Consider the following 27,184-nt stretch of genomic DNA (forward strand, 5'->3'; position numbering starts at 1 on the left):
TGTCCTTCACTGAAATACTCTGTACTTGCAAGCGCTAATTGCTCGTTCAACTATGGTAACTCACCGATAAAGCCGGGTAATTACATTGCAAAAAAATCCTATCAAGGTCACATTTATTATAACAGCAATAAATATTCTATTACGCCAGATTTTTACTTTCCTTAAATGCAGCGCACCCCTCCCGACCTTTTGTCTGTTCTGCTATAAAGCCCTCCTGAGAAAGAATAAAATGTTCTAGCTTTTGTATTCTAAATATGTTTCATGAAGGGTATGGATTAAACCAGCAGGATACCCACCGGAAGGGAGGATTTTAATGAAGCCTTGGGGTAGCTAAACACCCAGTATTATTTTCCTACAACCAAGAGATGGCGGTACAGGTATAGGAACTATTATCTTGAGTTCTTGCAACATGGGGTATCCAGATATGGGATCTCCACATAAATTAGAATCACCATACCTTTGCTAAAAAATAATCTCAACGTTACATAACCCCTATAGAATTGTTTTGCCACCAATATGGATTCATGTATCTTACCATTAAATACAACGTATTGTCCTATTATTACAAAAAAGTAAATCATTTAAAAAGACAGATTTACTTATAATGGACTCAACGGGACATTGCCTGTAATTGGTATAATTCTGGAGAACAGGTTCCCTTGATAAGAGATCCCACACTATCCCAGTGCCATTTCAGTTATCCTGCCATGAATTTGGGGGTTAATATTCAAAAAGCCGTTACTAAATTTATCCTGACATGCTCTTTGGAAGTAATATACATGGAACTGGCACTACATGTAACTTATGTGTTCTACGAGAATTATATGTGAAACCAACATTGCATGTATCCTGCCATGTTTTCCAGTATGTATGAAATTGGTACTGAATTTATCTTGTCATGACTTCTGCAGTGCTATACATAAAACTAGCTCTATATTTATCCTACAAGGTGTTGTGGGATGTATTTTACATGAAACTGAAAATTAATTTATCCTCCCAAAGAGTATTATACCTGCAACTGTGCACGTGATTCTATAAAGGCATATGTATAGAGAAAGGATAAGTAAACCTTTAAAATCAGTGAATAAAATTGATGAGGGTGTTATTCTAAGCACTTTTGTGATTTACATTCATTATTTCTTTTTCTTTATTCCAGAATATTCAAGGATAAATATACTGTTAAGATTGGATTTTGTTACAACAGCGCCACCTGCTGGTCAGTTTCTGACCACCAAGTAGTCAAGGAAGTTGTCAGGAGAAAGTGGCTGCTCTGATGTTCTTCTGCTTAGGAAAGCTTGAGAAAGTTTTTTAATTCTTTTCCTCAGCAGAACATCAGAACAGCCTCTTTCTTTCTCTTGACAACTTCCTTGACTACTTGGCGGTCAGAAACTGACCAGCAGGTGGTGATGTTGTCACAAAATTAATTCATATTGACAGTACATGTACAGTATCCTTTAATGTCTTGGAATTTAAGTCATATAAATAATGAATATAAATTACAAAAGGGCTTAGAACACACATCAATTTTACATTCACTTATTTTAAAGGTTTAATTATCCTTTAATATGCTCCCCCACGCACGAAAATCACCTTTGCTTAAAATAAATAAAATTACAGAGTCCATTTAAGGAAATTGGGTTTCTATCTCTGGAACAGAAAAACAGCAAAGAGGGAATGACTAGTTGAGAGATGTCCAGTATAGCAAAACTTAATTTAAAGGGTATCTGTCACCCTAAAATAGATAGATAGGTGCTGGCTAACAGAACCGGCAAGCTGGTTGGAGGAAACAATAGTTTTTTCTTTTTTAATGCCCCCCCCCCTTAGCACTAAGCCACCTGCACTGGGAGGGAGCTAAAATGTTTCTTTCTGCAGCTCTTAGGCATATCATTCAAATAGATTAAGTCAACTGTAGCAACCAGGAAGCAGTTTAAAAAGCATGAATAGAAACAGAATAAAACAATCAATAATAAAATAAGAACAACACTAAAAGTGAAACCACACAAGCAAACTGATTTGCAGTTGCTGGGATCAGATAGTATGTTCAGTCATGAAAGGGTCAGAATAGAAAGGTTAATAAATCAAAAACCATGTAAAATAAATAATGAAGAACAATGGAAAAGCTGCTTAGAATAGGTCAATCCATAACATACTAAAAGCTAACAGAAAATTAACTTCCGCTTTCACTAGGGTTATACAAAAGCAGGGCCACTATCGGGGGGGGCGCACAGGGGGTACAAGTGTACTGGGCCCGGGCCTGAAGGGGGGCCCGGCAGTGCTGAAGTTTTGAAAGAACTGGGCAGCAAGCAGCGATTTTTTTTATAAGGAAAGTTAACATGGGGAAGACACATTTATCAAAAGTCCAATTTCGAATTCATGTGAGTTTTTAAAAACTCCCATGAACTTGAAATCCAACCAATCAAAATGTATTTAAAAAATTAATTTGTGCAACTCGGCTGAATAGGATTGACCCGAGTTTTAAAAAACTTGATTCAAGTTTTCTCCCGAAAAATCTCGTTATGTCGGGAAGGATGCAAACAACTCCAAATTGATCCCAGGACGTCTCCCACTGACTTGAACAGCAATTCGGCAGGTTTTAGGTTTTGAGGCAGGTTTTTAGGTTTTAAGGAAAGTTATTAACGGGTAAGAGCATGATAAATCTCGAAAAATGAATTTGGATTCTTTAAAAAAAAACTCGAATTGAATTTGAATAATCCCCTAGTTGAATTTGACAGTTTTGGCCATAAGAAAAACGTTTTGAATTTTCAATTCGACCCTTGATAAATCTGCCCCTTAAAGTCAGTGATTCCCAATTCGAGGCCTCTAAAAGGTTTATAAATTTCTACACCTCCAGAAAACTTTGGCTTCCAGTGGGATTTTGGGATGTAGCATTCAATCAAATCTCAAAGCTCACAAGTTGCTAAATACTGCTTTATGCTTTTAAATGCCTTGTGCATACCACTAGTAATAAATCAGCCATGTACTGTATATCATAAATGAATGCCCCCTGCAGGGTCAGTCTGGGGGGACCGGTGCCCACCGGGACAGTTGTCCAGGGCCCCCTTCCCTCCTGCTGCGACACGCCATGCGCGAACTGTGCTGAAAACACGAGTTTCATCACACCACCATCTACGCATGCGCACCGAGCGGCGCAGTTCGCGCATGTGCAGATGGTGGTGCGCTGAAAATTGTTTTTTTTTTCTCGTACAATCCGAATAGCAGGAGAGGGGGTCTGGCCTGGCGGGGCCCAAGAGGGTCGGGTTTTTTCCCGGTATCCTGCCGGGCCTGTCTGACCCCGACCCCCTTTATATAGGTGATCAGGTCTTGCTATACCTGCTATACCTATATATGAAACGCAGAGCACTCCCATGATCCAACAAGGAGAAGCAGATTATGCAGGAGATGGGCTAGGCTGTTGCATCCCTGTGATTTATGAAAACCAATCCAGACCTGAGGGCCACAATAAAAACTGCATTTATGTACAACTCTTTGTGAAGATCCTGTGAGTTTTCAGAATTTGCTGTCAATTTCAACTAACAATAGGGAGTTCTCTCTTTCCTCACATGACCTTTACAACCAGTGGCCCTCTGACTATGCCAAACAACAACTCCCCGTATTGCTTTACAAGCCATACTGTTCAGCTGGCAAGAGAGTGGTGGCTAACATTCCTGTCATAGAAACAATTATACCTGACCGCACCTTGAATATTTACAAGCTTTAGCAGAGATTCCAGGTGCTCTTTTTCCGACGCGGTTGCTTGATGTAGCCAGGCCAGCATGTCTCCAACATACCTTGAAAAGACAAAAACTATTTTTCAAATAACACATTTCACACAGACACAGCGTCAAGATTACCTCCCCTAAACAATTTGCTAAAAAAAAAAAATAAGTAAAATGATTGTAAAAAATAACAATAACGTTCTGTTTTTATCAGAATTAAAATCAATGTCATAAAAAAACACCAATGGTGAAAGATAAGGCTCACCTCAGAGGATCATGGGAATGCATTTCAATAGGTCGTGGTGTGCCCCCAGGTCCTCCCCGTGTTAGAGCATCAATGAATCCTCGGACCACTGCGCTCCTTCTTGCTGTTCCAAATTCATCCAAGGTGTAACTGAAATACAAACAAATGATAATTAAAAGAATAATAATTCCAGAATAAATGAGTTACCGGTAATTTAAAGTCTGCAACTGGAGGGTAGCATGAAAACCTGGACAGTAGTACAATAGTAGGGATGCACTGAAACAGAGTTAAGATCTGGGATTTGGCCAAATTCAAGCCAATAAAAACACGTGTGGGCAACTGAATGTGACAATGGCAATATTTTTCTCTCTATCTTTAGAATCCAAAAAAGATGGAGCCTTATTAATTAGCCTGGATCTATAAAGACTGGATCACGTTGTAGATCCTCATTACACATAGGGTGAACCAATGTTTTTAAAGGGATTCTGTCATGGGAGAACATGCTTTTTACAAGTCATGGTTTCGTGGTGAAAATCCACATTTCGGCATGTGCAATTTTTCGCCAAAATTCACCAAGAAAAAACTGCATTAATGCAAAAACATCCATTGACTAAGAAAAAACGCCCATTGACTTTAATGCATTATGGCAAAAAAGTCGCCATAAGAAAAAACGCCCATTGACTAATGCATTAGGGCAAAAGTCCGCCATAGAAAAAACGCCCATTGACTTTAATGCATTAGGGCAAAAATGTTACCATAAGTAAAAACGGCCAATGACTTTAATGCATTAGGGCAAAAGAGTTACCATAAGTAAAAACGCCCATTGACTTTAATGCATTAGGACAAAAGTCTGTCATAAGAAAAAACGTCCATTGACTTTAATGCATTAGGGCAAAATTGCAAATGTGTTGCCGTTTAACAAATGTTTCGGCGAAACAGGACAGATTTCGTCATCACTATACAAGACGAATCTGTTAATAAAGTTCCTCCAGCAGAATCCCACATTGAAATCAAATTTTAAAAAGAGCAAACAGATTTTTTTTTTAGATTTAATTTTGAAATTTGATGTGGGGCTAGAAATGTTCTTAGTTTGCCAGGTGCCTGCTGTGTGCTCCGAAAGACACCAGTCATTCTTTACTGCTGCGCTGAAAGTTGGAGTGATATCACCCTGCCCCCTCTAATTCCCCCCGCAGCCTATCAACAGAACAATGGGCAGGTAACAAGATAAAAATTCCCTGGAGATATGAGAATAGCATTCCATTGTAAAACATCAATATCCAGACTGCTACTCCTCCAGTTATATTTAGAAGGAGAAACAACAGCTTATCTGAAAGGAGTTCCATTATGGTGGCGCTTTCTGAAAGCACATGACCAGGCTCAATGACCAGAGATGGCTGCCTACACACCAATATTACAGCTAAAAAAATTAATTTATTGATTCAAAAATGACATTTTAAATGGTGGAATTAATTATTTGCAATGAACACGATATAACTGACTAATAAAAGGATTCTATCTTGATTTTTACGGTATAGTTTTTAAATGCATTAGATTTGTTGGCACTAGTATTATTTCTTCTTCTAAGAACATTAGCACATGGGCAATTTTAGGGGCTTTGGCAAAATGTCCCATTGTTCCCTGCACATCAATGAGAGCATGCCACCATTGCCAAATTCGTTTCTCGCCAAATGGCAGAATGACTGTGACTTCACTGTTGATCCATGACTATCAAGCCCCCATTATGATCCATTAATACAATGCCATTTTCAGTACTGGCAACACACTGGCGGAACAATGTAACAATGAGAAGACACTCTGGATTATGGGCACAAATCATTTGCTTATTGTTTTGAATGCTACCTGTATAGGCAAAATATACAAAGGGGTAAATTCACTAAAAGGCGGAGTGACTATAGCTGGAGAAAATTCGCTAGCGAAGGAGATAGACTCTGGCGCTACTTCGCACTCTAACGACAGGCACATTTTTGTGCTAGCAAATGGACGTAACAACGCAAATTCAATAAGATGCGGATTTAACTGAACGTTACCTCTTGCACCAGACGTGCCTTCGCCACCTCAGACCAGGCGAAGTGCAATAGAGTAGATAGGAGTTCCTCAAAAAAAAGTCCCAAAAAACGCTGGCGACTTTTCTGTTTTTTAGGGTGATAGGCTGCAAAAGAGTGTAAAATTTTTTTTTGGGTACCCGGCTTCCCCCCTACATTTCCTAACATATGGCACATAAACTATACACTGGGCTCATGTGTAGGGCAATATAACAACTATTTTTTTTATTAAGGTTACCTGGGCTTGTGTAGTGTAATGTATTTCCTGCAACATATACGTCCATTTAAATTTAACTTCCCGCCGTATGCTATTTAGCCAATGCTAGCGCAACTTTGCTTTGCTTGTCGAATTAACGCTCGCGAAAATTCGCCATTGTTCATCACGCTGGATGCAACTGCGCATTTTAGTGAATTAGTGTTGTCCTGGCGAATTTTCGCCTGGCGAAGTGTTGCGCTGTAAGCAAAGCTGTTGCTGGCAAAATTTCGGAGGTTAGTGAATTTGCCCCAAAGACTTCATAGATTTAGATAATGCTCCCCTGTTCTTTCCCACAAACTATCATCTGCTATATAGTAACATGTCTTTTTCCAAAGTATTTACTGCATTGCTCTTACTGTATGCTTAAACCCAACCTTCTGAATAAATGTAAATTAACAAATGGCCTTGGAAAGCTTTTTACAAATACCTATGGATTATTTCTCAATAGGGAGGTCACAGAAGTATGTGGTATCGTAGTTTCACCACTCTGAGACCTTGTAAAATGAAAATAAATACCAATTTTTTGTACAAATGCTAGGTTGTGGAGCTGTAAGAGCTGGAAAATATTAAAAAGCGTGACAGCAAATCCATTGGGAGCATTTAGCATATAACAATGACAAGTTAAATAACTGATATGTCACCGACAATATGGCGTCCATTGTGCAACACTCAAAAAAGAGCAGATGACAGAATTTGACAGTCTTCCCCCTGCAGTTTATACCTGTCACTTTGCTTCTAAATTTATGAGTTTGCAGACAGCGATACCTTTTAAGGGAATGGAGTGAAAGTTTTTAAGGAAAACAATGCAGCATGGACATCTGGACAGCACCATTAGCATACTGGAACAAAGGATGTATAATCCATGGACACTTTTTATCTTGAACCAAAACAATGTTAGAAGTTATGGCTCAATATAAAACCTTCTGAGGGCTAGAACAAGAGAGTACACTAAATATACACGTCAAATGGAAATTTGAGCTTCAGAGGAAAAGAAAACTCCTAAAATGTTACACGGCAAGCACTATTAGTCTGGAAAATATGGCTGCTGGGGTGGTTATTAAGTAAATTAATCGATGAATAACCACAAATTACTGAGTCCAACTGATGAAGTTTTATACTTGCACTGAAGGGAGACAGAGAGAAAGGAAATCCACTCTAAATCCCTAACTGTACACAGAGAACTCTGTGATTATAAAACTAACACGTTTCCACAGTGTTTTCTGTTGCACCTTTTGTCTTTCACTACTACAACTATTACTAGAATCAACCAGGGCTGTGTATACTGTATATGGGAAATAAGTCTACTAAGATATGGACAAACTTGAGGGAATAAAACCCAGACTGTATTTGTACAGACACAGATTAGAGATATAAATGTGGTTAAGTTGGATTGCATTACCTGCTGGAGAAATTATAGTTCCTCCTGGTACCGTTGAGATGTGCCATACAACAATATTATCATGTACGTACCATTCAAAGTAACTTTGTTTAATTGCTACACATTGTAAAATGTATCATATGAGCAGCAAAGACTAAAGGTGCCATACATCAGCAGATCTAAAGGGGTGGTTCACCTTTAAGTTAACTTTTACTATGTTATAGAATGGCTAATTCTAAGCAACTTTTCAATTGGCCTTAATCTTTTTCTTTTTATATAGTTTTTGAATTATTTGCATTTTTCTTCTGACTCTTTCCAGCTTTTAAATGGGGGTCATTAAAATGCTTGGTAAAGCTACAAATGTCTTGTTAAAGGGACAACAATAAGCAGTAAAGAGTGATTGAAGTTTATCAGAGAACAAGTCACATGACATGGGGCAGCTGGGAAATTGACAAAATGTCTAGCCCCATGACAGATTTCAAAATTGAATATAAAAAAAATCTGTTTGCTCTTTTGAGAAACGGATTTCAGTGCAGAATTCTGCTGGAGCAGCACTATTAACTGATGCGTTTTGAAAAAAACATGTTTTCCAATGACAGTATCCCTTTAACGGTTACTTTTTATTAGTCATCTTTCTATTCAGGACCTCTCCTATTCATAATCCAATTTCTTATTCATGTCAAGTTCATTGAAGGTGAACAACCCCTTTAAGCTGCAGAGCTGGCCGATCTGCCGATAATTGGCCACATATAGATTAGGCAGGTTTAAAAATCAGGACTAGGACTGCATTGGCCTTGACGGCCTGCATTTATTGATGCTGTGTTGAGATTGGATCAGTTCAATATCACCCACCTCAAGGTGGACAAATTTACACCGGCCCTCAGCCTCCGTCATGAAATTAATAATAATGAGGCCCCCCAGCACAGTGCGATCAGGAATCCTGTTCAGGGATCATTAGTGAAATGATCTGCCACTTGGTCTATACTGTTGCCTGTGTGCTGAAGGTGTTAGTAATAGACACGTACTGGCATGTAGTGACACGCAGCTTCACATACTTCTTTAGAGCGGAAGATGTCAATAGACATACGGACGTGCCAGTACAGTAAACTAAAGAAGTATGGCGTCACTATGTGCCAGTATGTGTCTTTTGCTAACACCTTCAGCACACAGGCAGCAGTATAGACATAGAAGTGGCAGATCATTTCACTAATGTGCCCAAATATTACTGCTACGATTACTCGATTTCTGTAATTTAATGTTAATGGTTCAAAGAATGTCGGGCTGTATGGTCAGCCCTCACACATTTTCACCTCACCAAATCTGGCCCTCGTTGCAAAAAGTTTGGGCACCCCTGGTTTAAGGCTACCTCCACTTACCCCCCTTACCCCCCTAGCACACACAGAACGTTTCACAAGCATACTTGGGTTTTTAAAGTATTAGAAAACTTGTTTTATGTGTGGCATGCCCCTTCAACCAAAAGAATGCCATTTTGTACAATATGTTACTACAAAAAAAAAAAAAAGTCATAGTTCTTACCTGCTTCATTTAACATATGGGGGGGGGGGGGTAATGTTCTTATTTGGGTTTCTATTCTTGGTATTTGAAGCCCATGCTAAGGTTAAAAGTCTCCATAAAAACATGAGGTACAGAGAGTGTTGTTACCTCATTTAACAGTATTATGCTCTCTCGTATCTAAACAGAGCCCAGCTGTATAGCAATCAGCGGGGAAGCAAACCAAACAAGAGTCATCTGGTGCACGCTCACTCCTCACGTTGAGCTCAGCTTTACCGTTAACCTGATGCTACTTCCAAGAAATGAGTGCAATTTGCTCTGCGCTTTATGAACACACATGACCCATACGTGCAGGATTGTAAAGAAATGTCGTCATCGACACTTTTATCGGCACAGTTCCACTCAATTAGATTTTGTTGTTTTCACGTGCTCAGAAACTGCAGCAATTAAAAAAAATTAAGGCTTTTTCAGCAGTGATGATGCAGAAAGGTGTGATTAAAGTTTAATATAAGGGAGCACTTTCCCCATCTACAGGGTCCCACCCAGGGCAGCCATCAGGGGGGGGACAGGGGGGAGAGTTGTAGGGGCCCGAGGGTAAGAGGGGTCCGGCCACGCCACACTTACTTGATTAGCCGGGCCCCCCATCTTTCTGAAAGCTGCTGACTTCGGGAAGGCATGAACGTTTAAGGGGCCCTGGCCACCAATTTTCTCATAATGTGGGGGGGGGCCTGGCCACCAATTATTTTTTCTCATGTGGGGTCCTAGCCACCAATATTTTTTAATGGGGGGGGGCCCCTAGCCACAAATGTTTTATTTATGGGGTGCCCTGACCACCAATATCTTTTTATTTTTTATTAACATGTGGGAACCCTAGCCACAAATATATATATTTTTTTTTTACTGTGTGATGCGGGGCGGACCTGTGGGGTGGGGAGGGCGGACCTGTAGGTGGGGCTTGCGGTGGGTGCAGCCCAGGAGGCCCAGGAAATTAATGTCATATGGGGCCCTGCGATTTCTGATGTCGGTCCTGGTCCTGCCTAAGGGCTCTTGAAGTTTTTTTTTCTTCTTATATTTTATTGAGCAATTACGGCTTACTTGGGACAGTCCACTATGATAGAAGCATGCTGCCTCCAGGCTTTGCAGTGGTTTAGAACACCACCCCAGAGAACTGCTGCTAAATGCAGTTTGATCCAGTCAACAGTAAGATAATAATGGCCCACTTACAACTGCAACTAAGACAAACCAACATATAGTCTGGATCATTAACTACAAGCAATCAGTTGCACATAAAACATTCATCCAAATGCAATACTTCACCTCTGCTTACAGTTGCATGCTGTGTTAGCCACTTACATGCACTTGTGTGAGTAGGGGTCCTTTTAAATTAATAAGTTGCGTTCCTTCCAGTGCTCCCCTGTGGCTGAAAACGTTAAAACTGAACGCAGGGGAGTGCAGGCAAAACGGCTTGTCCAGAGCCCTAAAGAATGATGGAGGCTTGATAAACGGTTGGCTTATATTACAGGCCAACCTCATTTTCTGCTTGATAATTAGTGACGACCCCTAAGCTTAGCTTCTCAACAGCTGCTCAGAGACCAGTGAGCATGTGAGTGTCGCAGACACTTTCTAAGATGGTGACCCCCTGTGACAAGGTTGAAGTCCTGCTATCGAGAAGCTGAAACTTTAGGCCGGGGCATCTGCCTGGCCGAATCTAATCATAATTTGCATATGTAAATTAGGGGCGGGAGGGAATGGTTTCCCCTTTCCAGCCCTAATATGCATATGCAAATTAGTGTTTGGTTCAGTATTCGGCCAAATCTTTCGCAAAGGATTGGCCGAATCCAAAAAAGCGGATTCGGTGCATCCCTATTGGTTTCATATTCTTCAAAACACGAGCGACCTATGTAGGGTTTCCTTTATTCCATTAAACCAAATTACTGCAAATGATTTCAAGTAATTTGTTTTTCACCAAATCGTGATTTGCAAAGTAACTTAGGGAGACTCGCACTCTATACAAACTGTCAGCACACTGACAAACTGGCTCTTCTGAGCCAAACTCAGTGACAACAAATTAATTTCCAGGAAACATTTTGCGAGTTGAATGAAGACTGTACGTCATTGGTTACTTTTACACGAGTTAAATACCACAGGCAAATTGAGCTGGAAAGAGAAACGTTTTGGTAAGGGAAATTGTCCACTTATAAATTGCAAGGTATTTGGAACTTTCCACATTCCTGTTCACTTTGTTTAGTTTTTTTAATAGTAAAACAAATGCGTCTGAATAGTTTACTTTAAAACATAATCGGTGCAATGTGCTACTAGGACAGTAAAAAAGCTCTTACATCAGAATGTACATGATGCCATTGTGCTGTTCTCTTACTGCCATCTTGTGATAAATTATGTTATTGTCTGAAAGCCGCAGCATGATATTAAATCCCATAAAGGTGACAATTGCAGGATATACACAGCAAGCTGGAAATACGTAAAATGAGGTAACTATATTTAATCAGTTCATTATCAGACATTGAAAGGAAAACCTGCAAGCAGTAAAGTCTTTTTGTTCTACATATTTCAAAACAAATTACTGAATAGTGGTTACTGGCAATGCCAAAATTGGTGCCAGGATGAAGCAAAACCCACAGTAACAATTAACCTCTTTATTGGGGCAAATCCTAATACCTCTGTTAATACCCAATTCAAAGCATATTGTAGCTCCCGCCCTTTCCAGCTAAAGTCAGGTGATTCCTGTGGTAGCCAATAAAAGGGCAACCATGTTTGGGAGTTTTAACCTTGGTCTCTGTGTAAAATGTATAATGAAGCAATATAATTCTTAATGAATCAGATGAATGTGGAGTGTAGGATTGGCCAGACATGAAATGGAAATTCACTTTATTCCAACAGGTTGTGTTGAGCCCCAAATTTGTTTTTTATCCTAGAAGTCTGTTCCTGCAGCTCTTCCAAGGTACATAGTATAAGCATTATATTAAGAAATAGATGGAATCAGACTAGGAGAAGCGCAATACTTTGCTGCAAGTTATCCTTTAATTGTACCCTACATGTTTCTAGTAGAGTTGCCCTTGATAAAGGGCAACTCTGCTCGAAACATGTAGGGGCAGATTTATCAAGGGTCGAATTTCAAGGGGTTAAAACCCTCGAATTTGACCATCGAATTGAAATCCTTTGAATTCGAATATCGAATTCGAAGGATTTAGCGCTAAAATAAGCATTCGATCGATCGAATAAAAATCTTTCAAACTATTTTCAGCGATTGATTGAAGGATTTTTATTCGATGCCAAAAAAAATGCTTGTAGAAGGTCCCCATAGGCTTATAATAAAATTCGTTAGGTTTAACTTGGCGAAGTATTGAATTCGAAGGATTTTTAAAGAGACAGTACTTCCACTATCGAATGGTCGAATAGTTGAACAATTTTTAGTTTGAATCGTTCGAATCGATGTCGAAGGTTGTAGTAGCCTATTCGATGGTCGAAGTACCCAAAAAATTACTTAGAAATTCAAACTTTTTTAACTTCGAAAATTCACTCGAGCTTAGTAAATCTTCCCCCTAGTGTCCAATGAAAGGATAACAGACATGAAATGACTTTGGCGTAGTTGGCCAGCTTAAATATATTGCAATATATGGACAAACAATCCCTGTTTTGTTTAAATGGTAAGGCATTTTTTAATACAAGTATGGGATCAATTATCCAGAATGCTTGGGACCAGGGGGTTTCCGGATAACGAATCTTTCTGTAATTTAGATCTTCATACCTTAAATCTAATAGAAAATCATGAAAACATTAAATAACATCAATGGGCTGGTTCTGCTTTCAATAAGGATTAATTATATCCTAATTTGGATCAAGTACAAGGTACTGTTTTGTTATTATAGAGAAAAAGGAAATAATTTTTTAAAATTTGGATTAAATAGAGTCTACGGGAGACGGCCATTCCATAATTTCTGAACTTTCTGGATAGCGGATCCCATTCCTGTATGGAATGCACAAAATGTCTCAATGTCCTAAATATATTGATTATGGGTTAAGTGCAGAGGAGTGTCTGTATGAATTTTGTGGTCGCAGCCTCATTGCATCGCCGCTTAAAGGTTTAAAAATGAGTGGTGAGCACAACTTTCCTTTGTTTGCTTTATAGGAAATAAGTACATACACATTTGTATGTAATTATGTACAGCCATTCATAAATAAAATAGTTAAATATACACACATATGTTCTCTTCATCAGTAGATGGAGGAAAGTGCTTGGCACATGACAGGAACATGGTGGATGGGTGAAAGGGACTCACAAGAAAATCTTAAACCACATAACCACTCTCCTCTTCTCTTTTCTTTATTCTTCAAGTGTCTTCTCTTTACATACTACATCATCAATCCTTCCATCCAATTCTCCTCTTTCTTTTCACCCTAAGATATTTTGTGTACTCACTGTGTCCAGTTCCCCAACCCCTTTAGGTTCACAATGTTACACAACCCTTCCCTCACCTTGTTCCGTTTTGTAGCGACAAAGATTCTCTGCAAAGCAGCGGGACTTCAAGTCCGACAATTCCTTACCCATTCTCAATGTGGGTGATCTGCCTGTGAATTTGCCTCTTGGGCCCTAGGACAAGGATGCCATGCAAATATTTGCTACAAAACATGCATGTAAATTTGCCCACCGATACAAAAATGGTAACTAACTTGTAGAGTACAGGTCTGTCCTGCAGAGCATCCATAGCCTGAGCCAGAATAGGAGAGATATCACATGACTCTTGTGTCAACGTTCTGCAGTCATCTGTGAGAAAAGCAAAGGAATGTTAGTGGAGCAGGCCAAGTTTTTCGCAGCTTGTAGACTCCCAAATTAGTTTTTTGAGATTTCTTCACAATTGTATTCAATCAAGGTTTTCTTTATATGCGAATGTTTTAATAAATAAAGATTGAAGTGTTTTTTGATTTGGGAGTTTATTTGAAAAAAAAAAAAAAAACCTCTAAAACTTGACCGTACGAATTCGCTTTTTGATAAATAAGTCTGTAAGTGCTAGATTTATGTGACAAGAGAAGGGAGGTCCCTATCTCCTAAAGCTTACAGTCTAAAAGGATAAGGTACAGACACAAATAGGAGAAGTGCTGCAATTTACAGTGGTTGAGGCATTGCTCATATATGTCATAGATAAAGCACATACCTATAGCTCCAAGAGTATCTATCTATCTATCTATCTATCTATCTATCTATCTATATATATATAGCCATTGGTTGCCGGCACTCACCTCCGCCATTCGATCATTTCGCTGGGTGCTAACCCAATTAAATATAAAGTCCAAAAATAAAAGGAAGCATTCACGGCATAAAGGTTGTTAGAAGTCCTTTACTGAATCATATAAACATCTACGGGTTTCGGTACCTCAAGGGACCGTCATCAGGATGTTGAGGTACCGAAACATGTATTTTTGGATTTTATTTTTGGACTATATTCTGTCTGGAAATCTCTTTTCTAAGACTGACCTCACTCATTCCGGAACTCTTCAGGTACCTAGGAGGCCATCACATGTAATAAACACACATAAAGATATATACATGCAAGTTTAAGTTTCAGTGTGGGTTTGCTCCACTTTTTACCCCATGCTGTTGCATTTTTTTCCCAAAAGGAGCACTGGCTGAGGGAAGAAACTTAGCAACTGTATTCGGGGGACTGGGGGGTTCCTAACAAAATTGCATCCTCAGTTCAATAAGGCTTACTTTGTCTTTGAGAATAATTGTCGCCATGTTTTGAAAAAAGAATGAGGGAGGGGGAAAAATACTTACTTTGTGCCCAACGGTAAAGTTGCTCATAAGAGGTTTCTTGAAGCAAAGCCATTTGCTCCATGATTTCCAGCCTGCGAATGATACAACATTGTTAAAAGTATAAAAAAAAAATAAAAAAAGATGCTTCTCTAACCCCTTATACAATAACATTCATATTAACATCATTAGTAACACCAGGGCTTTTTTACAATGCATGATGCAAGAAATGGCTGCAATTAGCCAACTTGTTTGCACTTTGTAGGATGCGTCCTGCACTGTGCAACTTGCTGAAAGTCTCTGCTCTCCCCTCACCAATACAGCATTGATTGTGTTGTTTAGAGATGTATTGGTGAGGGGAAGGCAGAGGGAGACATGTAGATAGGATTACCTTGCACATCAGTCACATCCTTTAAGGGGAAAAAACATTTTTCTCTACACAATCTGAACTAGGTTTATGGCTCCCTTCCTCTTGGCATGCATTACAGCTGTTGTGTTGCACTGATAAATTGATTTTGCCAGTGGTTCTCCTCGACTTGACAACCAGACAAACAACTACATGAAGAAGCATAATTCTATGTGGTACCTTTCATTACATGAGAAAAAGTGGAAATTATACTAGACGAGAAAAATCAATAGAAAATCAATATCACATGGACCTTTCCCTAAAGCAGGCTTAAAGAGGAGCTAAAGTCTAAAATAGAATAAGGCTAGAAATACTGTATTTTGTATACTAAACATGAACTTACTGCACCACAAGCCTAATTAAACAAATGATTTATGTTTTAAAAGTTGGCCACAGTGGGTCATCATCTCCTTTAACATACATCTTTGCAAGACCAAGACACATGTGCACATGCTCAATGTGGTCTGGACTTCAGTTGGGAGGTTAAGTAAGGGATCGTTATAAATTATCAAAACAGCACAAGTCAAATAATATCTGCCAGAAGCCGATAGAGCAAGACTGATTAATAATCAGAATATACAGACTGCACTGGGTCCCGTGTTGTCATGTAATCTAATGTGGATTTTATAGTTTTTGTATTGTTTAATACAAACTTTCTCCAACTCTGCAGAACCAGTGGCTGCAGCAAAAATAATCCTTCAACGAGAATCCATTAAACATTAAAGGGAATGTAAAGGCAAAAATAAAATCCAATACGAATCTCTACACGGTCGCTGGTTACTTTACAGGGAAACAAACAAAGCTGTTTGAGTTCTGGGAAGTAAGGTGGGGGGCGTCCCCCCTGCTGTGCGAAAGTATGATTAGTTTCCCTGCAGAGTTTCCTATGCCCAGCAGTCAGAGTATGTAAAACGAGGGGGGGATTTCACTGCATACAGTCAGGTTTCTTATAAAAACGGTACATTTTTTAATTAAAGTATATTGGAAATTGGTTTCTTTTTCATTAAAGAAAGTAAAAATGGGATTTTATTTGTTTACCTTTACATCCCATTTAAAGGAGAAACAAACCCTTAATTATAAAAAACACCTGCCCCCCACCCTACATATAGCCCCCTCCCTCCTCCCCCCAGCCTAGCTGCTACCCTGGGAAAATGTCACTAAGTTTACTTACTTACCCCTCTGTACAGATTCTGTCCAACAGAGTTCATGGGTGCCATCTTCAGCCGCTTCAGTAATCTTCTAAATGAGAGCAGTGATTCAGCAATTTTTGTGAATTTCGGTGCATGCGCAATTGTCGCGAGACAGGAAATTGCTCCAACTGGGCATGCGCCGATACGCCGGCATCATTCCGAAGATTACTGAAGAGAAGAAGATGGCGCCCGTGAACTCCACTGGACCTAATCTGCACAGAGGGGTAGGTAAAGACATAGGGGCATTTGCCCAGGGTATCACTTAGGCTGGGGGGGAGGGGGTTTATGTAGGGTAAGAGGTTAGGGATTTTTTTTTATTAGGGGGTTTGTTTTTCCTTTAAGGCATATGGCTTTCTGTGCATGCTGAGGGCTCATATCCACTAGATGCGTGTTAATAAATTGGAGTTGGTTAAATGTGCTGTTTAACCCACAGACCAAGAACACATACACTTCCCTAGAGCAACATAAGAAACACAATACACACACTAGGAGATAACGAATTCAAAATTGCATTATTTGCTGATGATGTCCTGCTGACTTTAACTCAACCTCATATCTCTCTCCCAAACTTACATGCGGTATTAACAAAATATGGGTCATTCTCAGGCCATAAACTTAATTTGGGCAAAACGGAAGCCCTACCCTTGAACATTCCACCTGACAGATTGGGGCTTATGAAGGTTGATTTTAATTACAAATGGAAAACTACCTCAATTACATATCTAGGGACACAGATAACCCCTACTTATTCAGATTTATATAAATGCAATTATATCCCATTGATGCAAAAGACAAAAAAATTACTGTCAAAGTGGGCTGGTCACACTCTATCTTGGTTTGGTAAAGTGGCCTCTATAAAGATGAGCATCTTACCTAAGTTTGTATATTTGTTCGAGACTTTACCAGTAGCAGTCCCTCATAAGGCACTTAAGGAAATTCAATCCATGTGTCATCAATATATATGGAACAACCATAGACATAGGATATCCCGGCAGATAATGACTTCATTGACAGACAAAGGCGGTCTGGGGGTCCCCTCCTTTGCAAAATATTATGAAGCTTCCCAACTGAGACAACTACTGGCATGGTCACACTGGGACTCTTATTCAACATGGGGACAAATAGAAAGTCTTTGGCATGGGAAGGAACATCTTAACTCGCTAATATGGACACCTACACGAACCTTGATACCCACGACAGACTTACTCTCCTCTACTAAAATTACACTGCAGGTGTGGAGCAGGCTCAAGTGGAAATTGAAACTCTCATCAGCTGCGCCTCTGGGCATGATATACCTCAATAATGCCTTATTAGCACCAGGACAGTCTCCAGATTTTTGCTCCAGATGGCACGAAACTAAACTACATACTATTAGTGATTTACTGGATCCAGTGACTAAAAAGATCTTGCCTTTTGCGGATATGATCAAGATTGCACCCCAAGTGCGCCTACAATTATTCGAATATTTTCAACTTCGACATTTGTGGCCCCATATAGCGCAGCTGCTCAATCGACAGGCCCTACAGAATTTGAGAAATTAGCCAGAGCTGGTTTACCACAAAAAGGTTTAATTTCCAGGATATACAAAATATTGCAGGTGACCTCAATAAACCATTCATACATGCTGAAATGGAACAATGTACTGCCACAACCACTAATAGAAGCAGAATGGAGCTCTATTTGGCAAAATGCTAAGGGTATGGTGACGTGTGCAAAACAAAAAGAAAATATTTACAAAATAATGATGTTCTGGTACCATACTCCTCAACAGCTAAATAAATTTTTCCCAGATCATCCAGCCACTTGCTGGAGAGGATGTGGGAATGTAGGTTCACTGGACCATATTTTCTGGACCTGCCCGGTAATACAGCTATATTGGGATGAAGTGACGAAACTTCTCAGCCTGGTTCTGGGCCAACCTATCCTAAAGGAATTATCAACATTCTTACTGGGCAAACCTTTTCCCAAAATGAAAAGGAAGACACAAAAATTGATTAATCATATACTAACTGCGGCCCGGCTGGCAATTGCTGCAAAATGGAAGAAACCTCACTCACCAACCGTGACAGAAGTAATCACTAGAGTTGACTCTAACAAAAATTTGAATCTAGAATATCTTATATCCATAATACTATGCCACAGTTTACAGAAATATGGATGCCATGGGAGTTACGTAATCAGAACTAGATGGACTATAGTTAGGGGATTGACATTTCATAAGGCTTAGATGTTCTGATTCCATAACTACTGAGTTCTAAGATGTATCATTATGTCTTCAACTGTATAATCAGAAATATGCTGGCACGCTCATATAACGTATATTGCATTGTTCATGTTATATAACATACTTAAGATATGTCTGAAACTATTGCAATAAAAATATAAGTTACAAAAAAAAGAAACACAATACAATTTCGGAAAAACACAGGAACTTCAGTGCTTTCATAAATAAGCACCCGTATGTGCATTATAAACGTATACCCAGACCCAGAATAAATGTTATGCTGCACAGTACCCATAAACATCTCAAGGAGTTTTGGGAAGCCACGTATTCTACTTACCCTGCAGTTTGTTGGTTGGTACGCAAGAGTAGCTTGACATCATTGTGGATTTGTTTGACTCTTCCCAAAACCTTGAAAAAGTCCTAAAATATACAATTAAAATTCAGGAACAGATTGGTAACTAGTCCATGGCACAAATATCACTATAAAACTGAATATTAACGAATGGATATACATTAACCCTGCTTGGATGTTCATGCTACTCATGGACTCCAGAAGGATTTTATGGCTTCTGATAGGGCTTTTTGGCTTTTCTCTGGATCATAGAAAAGGTAGACAAGACGGCGTGCCTTTTTTTTAAATCCTCTATCATGTAAATATTCACTCATATGCCTATTTAGTGACTTTCAATCAAAATGTGTCAGGTTATATATTGTATTAATCACTGCACATCAAGGAGAAATACGAGGTTAAGAGGACCCTTGCCCAGCTGCAGCGACTTTCCCCATCTAAATTGGAAAATGGATGCTTGTGGCAGATACAGGAAAACGTACATTAAACATAAATAATAATAATAATAATAGTAAATACTAAATTAATTTGAGATTCAGATACCTCTTTAAAGGAGAACTAAAGCCTAACTAAAGAAGCAGATTAGAAAATGTTGCACATTATGTTTTGAGCTTCTGTACCAGCAAAAGGCAACCACAACCCTTTAGAAGTAAAGATCTGTGTCTCCAAAGATGCCCCACTAGCTCCCCATCTTCTTTTCTGCTGATTCACTGCACATGCTCTGTGCTGCTGTCACTTACTGAGGGACCCACTCACAATATACAGTACACATAGAATAGAAATGGCACAATATAAGGCTGATTAGTAATTAATACAGATAATTACTACATGACAGCACAGAAACCAGTGCAACTAGCATCACAATTTAATAATCAGCCATGTAGCATCATCTTATATTACAGAAGAATCTCATTTTCTGCTTTTAAATTTAGCTTCTCAATAGCTGCTCAGAGCCCACTGAGCATGTGAGTGTCGCAGACACTTTCCAAGATGGTGACCCCCTGTGACAAGTTTGAAGTCTAGATCATTGCTGCTATTGACAAGCTGGTACAATAAGTTCAGTATGTAAAATATGGCATTTTTAACCATATTCAGATTTAGGGTTTAGTTCTCCTTTAAATCCATACTGTAAGCCGTTTCTCTGCCTGCTTGCCGCACAAGCAGCACCGAGGAGTAAACAAATTGAAGGCAAGCAGCCTGAACAGTTTGTCATATCCTGTATCTTAAACTGAGAAATCCACAAAATAGTATAACAAAACTGAACAGAAAAGCCTAAATGATGCCATATTTCAGCTTATAAAAAAAATGTATTACCTCGGTTAAAGGTCCTTCCCTGGTGCCTCTGAGAATGTTCATTTCATCGGACGTCAACTGGAATTTTAGTAAGAAGGCATCTGCAACCTGGGCTCGGATTTCCAGTCTCTGACTGCATGGTGAAACACAGAAATTAACTGATTTTATTGCAAAATTCACATTTATACAAATAATTAAAAATAATAAAGAGACTGATTTTTAATTTCATGTCTGCTAAATATGGATTACTTTGTGGCAAATTCGGCTCAGTCGCAGTTCCCTACAGGGTATGCTATAGGCTTAACCACAGAATGGGGGAATCCTTGCTGGCTAATCTATTTGTGGGGCAGTGAGCAGGAAATGTGCCTTTTTATTCTCAATTTTTATATTTAGAATATGATTATTGTTTTGAGCTAATATACTGCAATAAATCTATAACTGTTCTAATGAAAAGCTGCCTAGGTAGCTTCTATACAAGAACAGGAATAAAGGATATTTAGGAGCATCCACTGAATATGTAGATTTAAATTAGGGGAACTAATGGAGGGCTATGTATGTCAGAGTACATACTTTCATTTGTATTATGCTGGAAAAGCTAAACCAAGGCAGAAACTGCCAAAGAGTCACACTGGCCTTAAAGGGGTTGTTCACCTTTAATTTAACTTTTAGTATGATGTAGAGAGTGATATTCCGAGACAATTTGCAATTGGTTTTCATGTTTTATTATTTGTGGTTTTTAAGTTATTTAGCATTTTATTCAGCAGCCCTGCAGTTTGCAATTTCAGCAATCTGGTTGAAAGTGAACTGTTTTGTAGCCATGGGGGCAGCCATTCAAAGCTGAAAAAGGAGAAAGGGCACAGGATACACATCAGATAACAGATTAGCTCTGTAGTATACAATGGGATTCTTCAGAACTTATCAACTGTGTATCCTGTGCAGCTTGATTATATAAACTATAGTAGTGTTTCTGAAGCAAACTCACCAGTTTAAACAGTGCGGGGCAGGTCCGGACTGAGAATTAAAATAGGCCCTGGCATTTCAGGTACACAGAGGCCCAATCAGCCCCCACCAGCCCACTAAATACTGAATTTCTATGGGACCATATAGCAGCCCCTGCCAGAACCCACAGATTGCCAGTCCGGGCCTAGTGCGGGGCAACAGTACATTATATTGTCATTCCTTTTAAACACTTTCATTTTTTGGTGTAACTGTTCCTTTAATTCACTTGGTGGGAAGCTGTAGAGCATCCAGTAGATGGCAGTAAAACATAACCTGTCCAATGAATCCTCAGCAGAGCACTTCTCACTCAAGTTATTTAGTCACATAAGCAAGATATTATTAAAATTCGCACTAAAACTGCCCACTCTGTGAATCTAATTTCTTCAACGGACCAGGGAACCGTATTTTGGCAACAATACACATCTGGTAACATTTTTAGTATAAATCTTTATTTATTTTCAGTGTACAAATGAAGTATAAATCATGTTTGCAACAGGATGAAAGCCTTACTGTGCCTGAAAATGAAGCCGATTAAACAGAATCTCTCACACATGTTCTAAATAGGGTGCATGCGATTTGATATCATTTTGTTGGAAAATTTGCAGATCCCTAAAAATTGTTAAGCCAATAATTTATTGGCTAGTTAGCTATGCATTTGTTCCCCTTGCATATTTCTATTAGGAGCACTTTTGATCCTTTGATGAGAAGCCCATTTAAACCTACTACCATGACTGTGTATAAAAGGGGGAACAAAAGTTCCATTCAGAAGATGAGATGCCACCAAAAGACAAAGGCGGCAGATCATGGGAATGTTTCCCCGGTCAGGCTCGCTTTCTGATCTCAGGAGGGCCCTAATCAAGGCTTATTCCCAAATTCTACTCGTTCCTATGGCAACCAGACTCCTCTAGAAGTGCACTCACGCTGTTAGGAAAATTATGGAGCATTTTCCAGTGCTCTCTGCTTTCTGGGAATACAATACAGACAGACCCAAGGGGCTTTAATTGTACTTAATGCTGACTAAATACAGTGTTCTTTTATTCCTCTGAATTGCCTCTACCAAGTGCCACAGCCAGAGCTGAAAAGAAAACCGGAGCCGAAGCAGAGAACTTGTCCGACCATAACTTATAGAAATATTATTCGCACTGTTCTCCTTCTCAACTTATTTGCATATTCACAAATATAAACAACTGTAACTGTAGCAGTTTGAATAAAGTGATACTGTATATGCATTTACGGTGACTTATAATATCTTTTTTACAATAGGGGGTAATTTATTCACTATATATCCTAAATTGTTATAAGCATACCGTTTGTAAATTATGGTGATCTCTTCTAAAACTCTTTGTTAAAACTTTTGCACAATGCCTGTCACTTCTCTAAACGCCTAACATAAGTAAATATTATATTGTTGATAAAAAACAAAACACTGGAAAACCATACCCTGTGCCAGCCATTTTTTTGTAGCAAAGAAAGAAAACTCTTGACTAAACTACTGTATATACATTTAACTGTAGACTATAATGAATAGTGTAACTTGGCGTTTCATGACCCTTCATGTTTACATTCTTTTTATTTGGGACTGTTTTAGTGTTTACAGGTTGGAAGGTACCAGGAGCTTTTCCACCATGCTCCAAATTACCTTGTATGTATAGTCAACATGGTGGGCTAATGTTTTTTATTTTAAGAAACTTAAGCCCACCATGTTGCCTAAAAACAGAGTCCAAAAAGAAGAATGTAAAAAAATATAAAAAATATATTTAGATGAAGCAAAGTGTGACTCCCTATCACAGCAACATGTTTTGGAGAGGTGTGTATGGTTTTGCTTGCTTTGCTACAGGGATACGGAGTACAGCTCTTAGTACTAAGTTGATCCAGGGACTAGTCCAATTGCCATCTTGGAGTCAGGAAGGACATTTTCCCCCTTCCGAGTCAAATTGGAGAGGCTTCAGATGGGATGTTTGCCTTTCTCTGGATCAAGTAGCAGTTACGCAGGGTGAACTTGATGGACAAGTTTTTCTTTTCGACCTATGTAACCCAATCCCTTTATCACCAAGTATAGCTGGAGTGGTATAATGTGGAAATAGTGGTAATGTGTTCTCTGCAGTGATAATGGCATTTCATTGGCAGGATGGAAAAGCCTGGATTTGGCAGATGGCAAGAGAACACTTCCTGCTTAAATGCACAGTCATTGGTAAAGTTTGGTGAATGAAGAAATGGTCTAAATAGGCTACAGCACCTGGCTCTATTGAAGTCAAACTTTAGGGCTACAGAGTACAATTACATGATTGACCCTTTTGTGCTTCCTACAGTGTGGGAAAGGCTGTTTCAGCACAGTAATGACCCCCATGCAGGAATATCTGTACAGAATGGGCTTGCTAAAATAAGAGTGGAAGAACTTGACTGGCCTGCACCCTGACCTCAACCTTACTGAACACCAACCAGATGAATAGAAAAACAGACCACTAACCAGGTGTGACCCTTAAGGTGGCCATAGACGCACAGATAATATCGTACGAAACAATTTTTCGTACAATATTCGGTGCGTGTATGGTGGGAAAAGAGCCGACCGATATCGGCAGAAGTCATGCATATCGGTCGGCTTGTCAATCAGGCTGGACGGAAAATTTTGATCAGGTGCCTTTGAGAGCGCCCAAGCATCGGCCATTGTTAGTGCTGAATCCTCAGATACAGATAGAATTCTCTCGTTTCTACCTGTAGATCTACCTGTATATCGGACGATTCTGCTCTACACGTGTGTGTTGAAACGAACGGTTTACGGCCACCTTAAACACAGTATTCAACCTCACTAATGCGTTTGTGGTTGTATGAGAGCTAATCCCACCAACTATGTTTATGTAGTAGAAAGCCTTCCCAGAAGAGTAAAAGCTTATAGCCCCAACTATCTAGAACCTTATGTAAGTTTTTACAAGGGGGCATGTTTGAGGGTTATATTGAATTAAACAGTCTGGGGGCCTTAAAATTCACTTGGGAGTGTCCTAAGTGTCCTATCAGAACTGCAACACCATTTTAATTATATTTCTCAAGGATCTACTGTGGCTTCTCCAGACTCACTCATTTTCCAATTCTACTATACTGCACAAGACTAAAAATCCACAAGGTAGCCTTCTAACCTGTATGAAAGCAAATCTCACAGACAATGTTTTAGTAGAAAGCCTTCCTAGGAGAGTAGAGGCTTATAGCACCAACAATATAGACAAGTGTTGTGTAACGCTTCACAAGAAATGGCATATTTGAGGGTCATATTGAATTAAACAATCTGGGGGCCTTAGAATTCTCCTGGAAGTGTCCCATCAGACCTGTGGGCCTCCAGATGGACAGTTCGACTCTTGAGGTTCAAACAACATCACAAACATCTACATCTAAATATCACCTAAGGTAGTCTTCATGCTGGGTTCCATTAACTTGTATGTGCCCCTACAGGTACTGTCCTGCATTTTATAAGAGATTTTCTATTTGGATCCCTCATATGTTCTGCGGATTCCAACTTCCTTTTCAGCTCTCTTCCTAACCAAAGTCCTGGTGGCTGTAGAGCACCACAGGGCTGAGCCCAAGGAAAGGAGGTTGTTATAAGTGAAACAGACCAAAACAAAAGAGCCACTGCTAAGTTTCTCCCTGTACTTAAAGGAAAACTATACCCCCAAAATGAATACTTAAGCAACAGATAGTTTATATCAAATTGAATGACATATTAAAGAATCTTACCAAACTGGAATATATATTTACATAAATATTGCCCTTTTACATCTCTTGCCTTGAGCCACCATTTCGTGACTCTATCTGTGCTGCCTCAGAGATCACCTGACCAGAAATACTACAACACTAACTGTAACAGGAAGAAGTGAGGAAGCAAAAGGCAGAACTCTGTCTGTTGATTGGCTCATGTGACCTTACATGTGGTTTGTATGTGTGCACAGTGAATCTTACGATCTCAGGGGGCAGCCCTTATTTTTTAAAATGGCAATTTTCTATTTATGATTACCCAATGGCACATACTACTAAAAAAGTATATTATTATGACAATGGTTCATTTACATGAAGCAGGGTTTTACATATGAGCTGTTTTACTCAGTATCTTTTAATAGAGACCTACATTGTTTGGGGGGTATAGTTTTCCTTTAAGATCTTCAGCACTTATGCACTGTATGATTGCTGTTGAAAGTAAAACAGATGACTTTGGCTCACCACTTCATAACAACTGTATTGAATTGTGACTGCCGCAGCTTTATGCTACTTTCTATGAGTACTCATCAATCACTTGTATTAATACAATTCTCCTATGGGAAAACAACAGGAGAGCTTTTTTATTCCTTTAATCCAATTTCATAGCTTTATCGAATACTGTCAGACTATTTTAACGTCTTCATTGTTATGCCTTATGAAGTTGTATGGAGCCTTAATTAGAGGGCAGCCTTGTAATTAGGTTTTAAATAGAAGAAAATAGAAGAAAATCAATATCTTATTTTTCACAGGGGATAATAAAAGACTTTCTTGTCCCCACAAGCCTAGTGTTTGCCTACGTAATAAACAATAGGGCTCACTAATAAACCAACATAGCTGTAAGGAGACGTTAGGGGCAGATCACCCGCATTTGTAATAGCTGTAAAAAGAAGTTAGAAATTTCGAAGCAAACCACCAGCAAATAAGATAGCTATAAGAAAAAAGTTAGAGACAGACCACCGGCATTTATAGAGCAGTAAAAAAATCTTTTGTCATTTGGCATAGCACACAATCGCTTGATGACATTTCTACTGCGAGCACAACAGGGGAGCTGATAGGTGAATAGTATCTCAGCTCGGACTGATTGAATCGACCCGAAAACTTAAAAACACTTTATTCAAATTTAAAAAAAAAACTTTATTCGAATTAAAAGAACTCGATGTCAGGAAGGCTGCAAACATCACCAAATTGATCCCTGGACCTCTAGCCATGAATTGTACAGTAATTCAGCAGGTTTTAGGTTTTTTGAGTTCTTTAAGGGCCAGAGTATGACAAAATCTTGAAATTCAAATTCAAATTAAAACTCAAATCAAGTTTGGATAATTCACAAGAGAGTTTTGACCAAAAACAAAAATTCGAAAATTCTAATTTTCACTTCGACCCTTAGTAAAGCTGCCCCAATGTGTACTGTATACCTATTTTACACAGAATTTGGCAAGCATATATAAAATTTGAGAGTATATAGATTTAACAGCTATATCTACTCAGTTTGTCTGAATAAAGGCAGACACCATGCCTCTCAGTGGAGAGGATGAGAGTGATCAGCTTCTCTCCACCTGTGATTTATCACCAATATCCAGAGAGTGGCAATGAAATACAAAAGATTAAATCATAGTAATGCATCTGCCAAATTACCAACCACATTTCCCATATAATGGTGTAAAGTATTTCAAATATATCTTTACCAACAGTTAATCCCAATTAGGTCACAAAAATACTTCATTGTGTGCAGTTTTTTTTTGCAAATGAAAAATAATAGCTAAAAAAGCATTATATCTAAATTATGTCTAAAATGCTGTATTGCTACATGGAATCTACTGTTCCAACACGATTGCTCAGCAGGCCTAAAAAAGTAATGACCAAGGCCTTCAGAGTTGTCCAATGCAATCTTCTGATCCTGTATGCATATCTACTATTATTCTCTGTTGAATTTTAGTTCTCCTGTAATTGTTGACTTTTTCAGTAAAAAAAAAAAAACAAGAACTTTAAAACGACAACTCAAAATCATAATAAATTTAATTTAAAGGAACAGTTCAGTGTAAAAATAAAAAA

General features: G+C 38.9%; 1 protein-coding gene across 1 annotated transcript in view; it reads right to left on the reverse strand.

Annotated features, from left to right (window-relative positions):
* The window catches only part of MGC68662 (uncharacterized protein), a 74,074-nt gene that overhangs the window by 33,928 nt on the left and 12,962 nt on the right, over positions 1 to 27,184 (reverse strand). Inside the window, 6 exon segments of the mRNA NM_001089864.1 lie at positions 3,697 to 3,788; positions 3,982 to 4,110; positions 13,859 to 13,952; positions 14,961 to 15,031; positions 19,091 to 19,173; positions 20,417 to 20,528. Of these exon segments, the coding sequence (NP_001083333.1) occupies positions 3,697 to 3,788; positions 3,982 to 4,110; positions 13,859 to 13,952; positions 14,961 to 15,031; positions 19,091 to 19,173; positions 20,417 to 20,528 (581 nt within the window).

This window comes from Xenopus laevis, chromosome 2S, assembly GCF_017654675.1.
Source record: "Xenopus laevis strain J_2021 chromosome 2S, Xenopus_laevis_v10.1, whole genome shotgun sequence".
NCBI lineage: Eukaryota > Metazoa > Chordata > Amphibia > Anura > Pipidae > Xenopus > Xenopus laevis.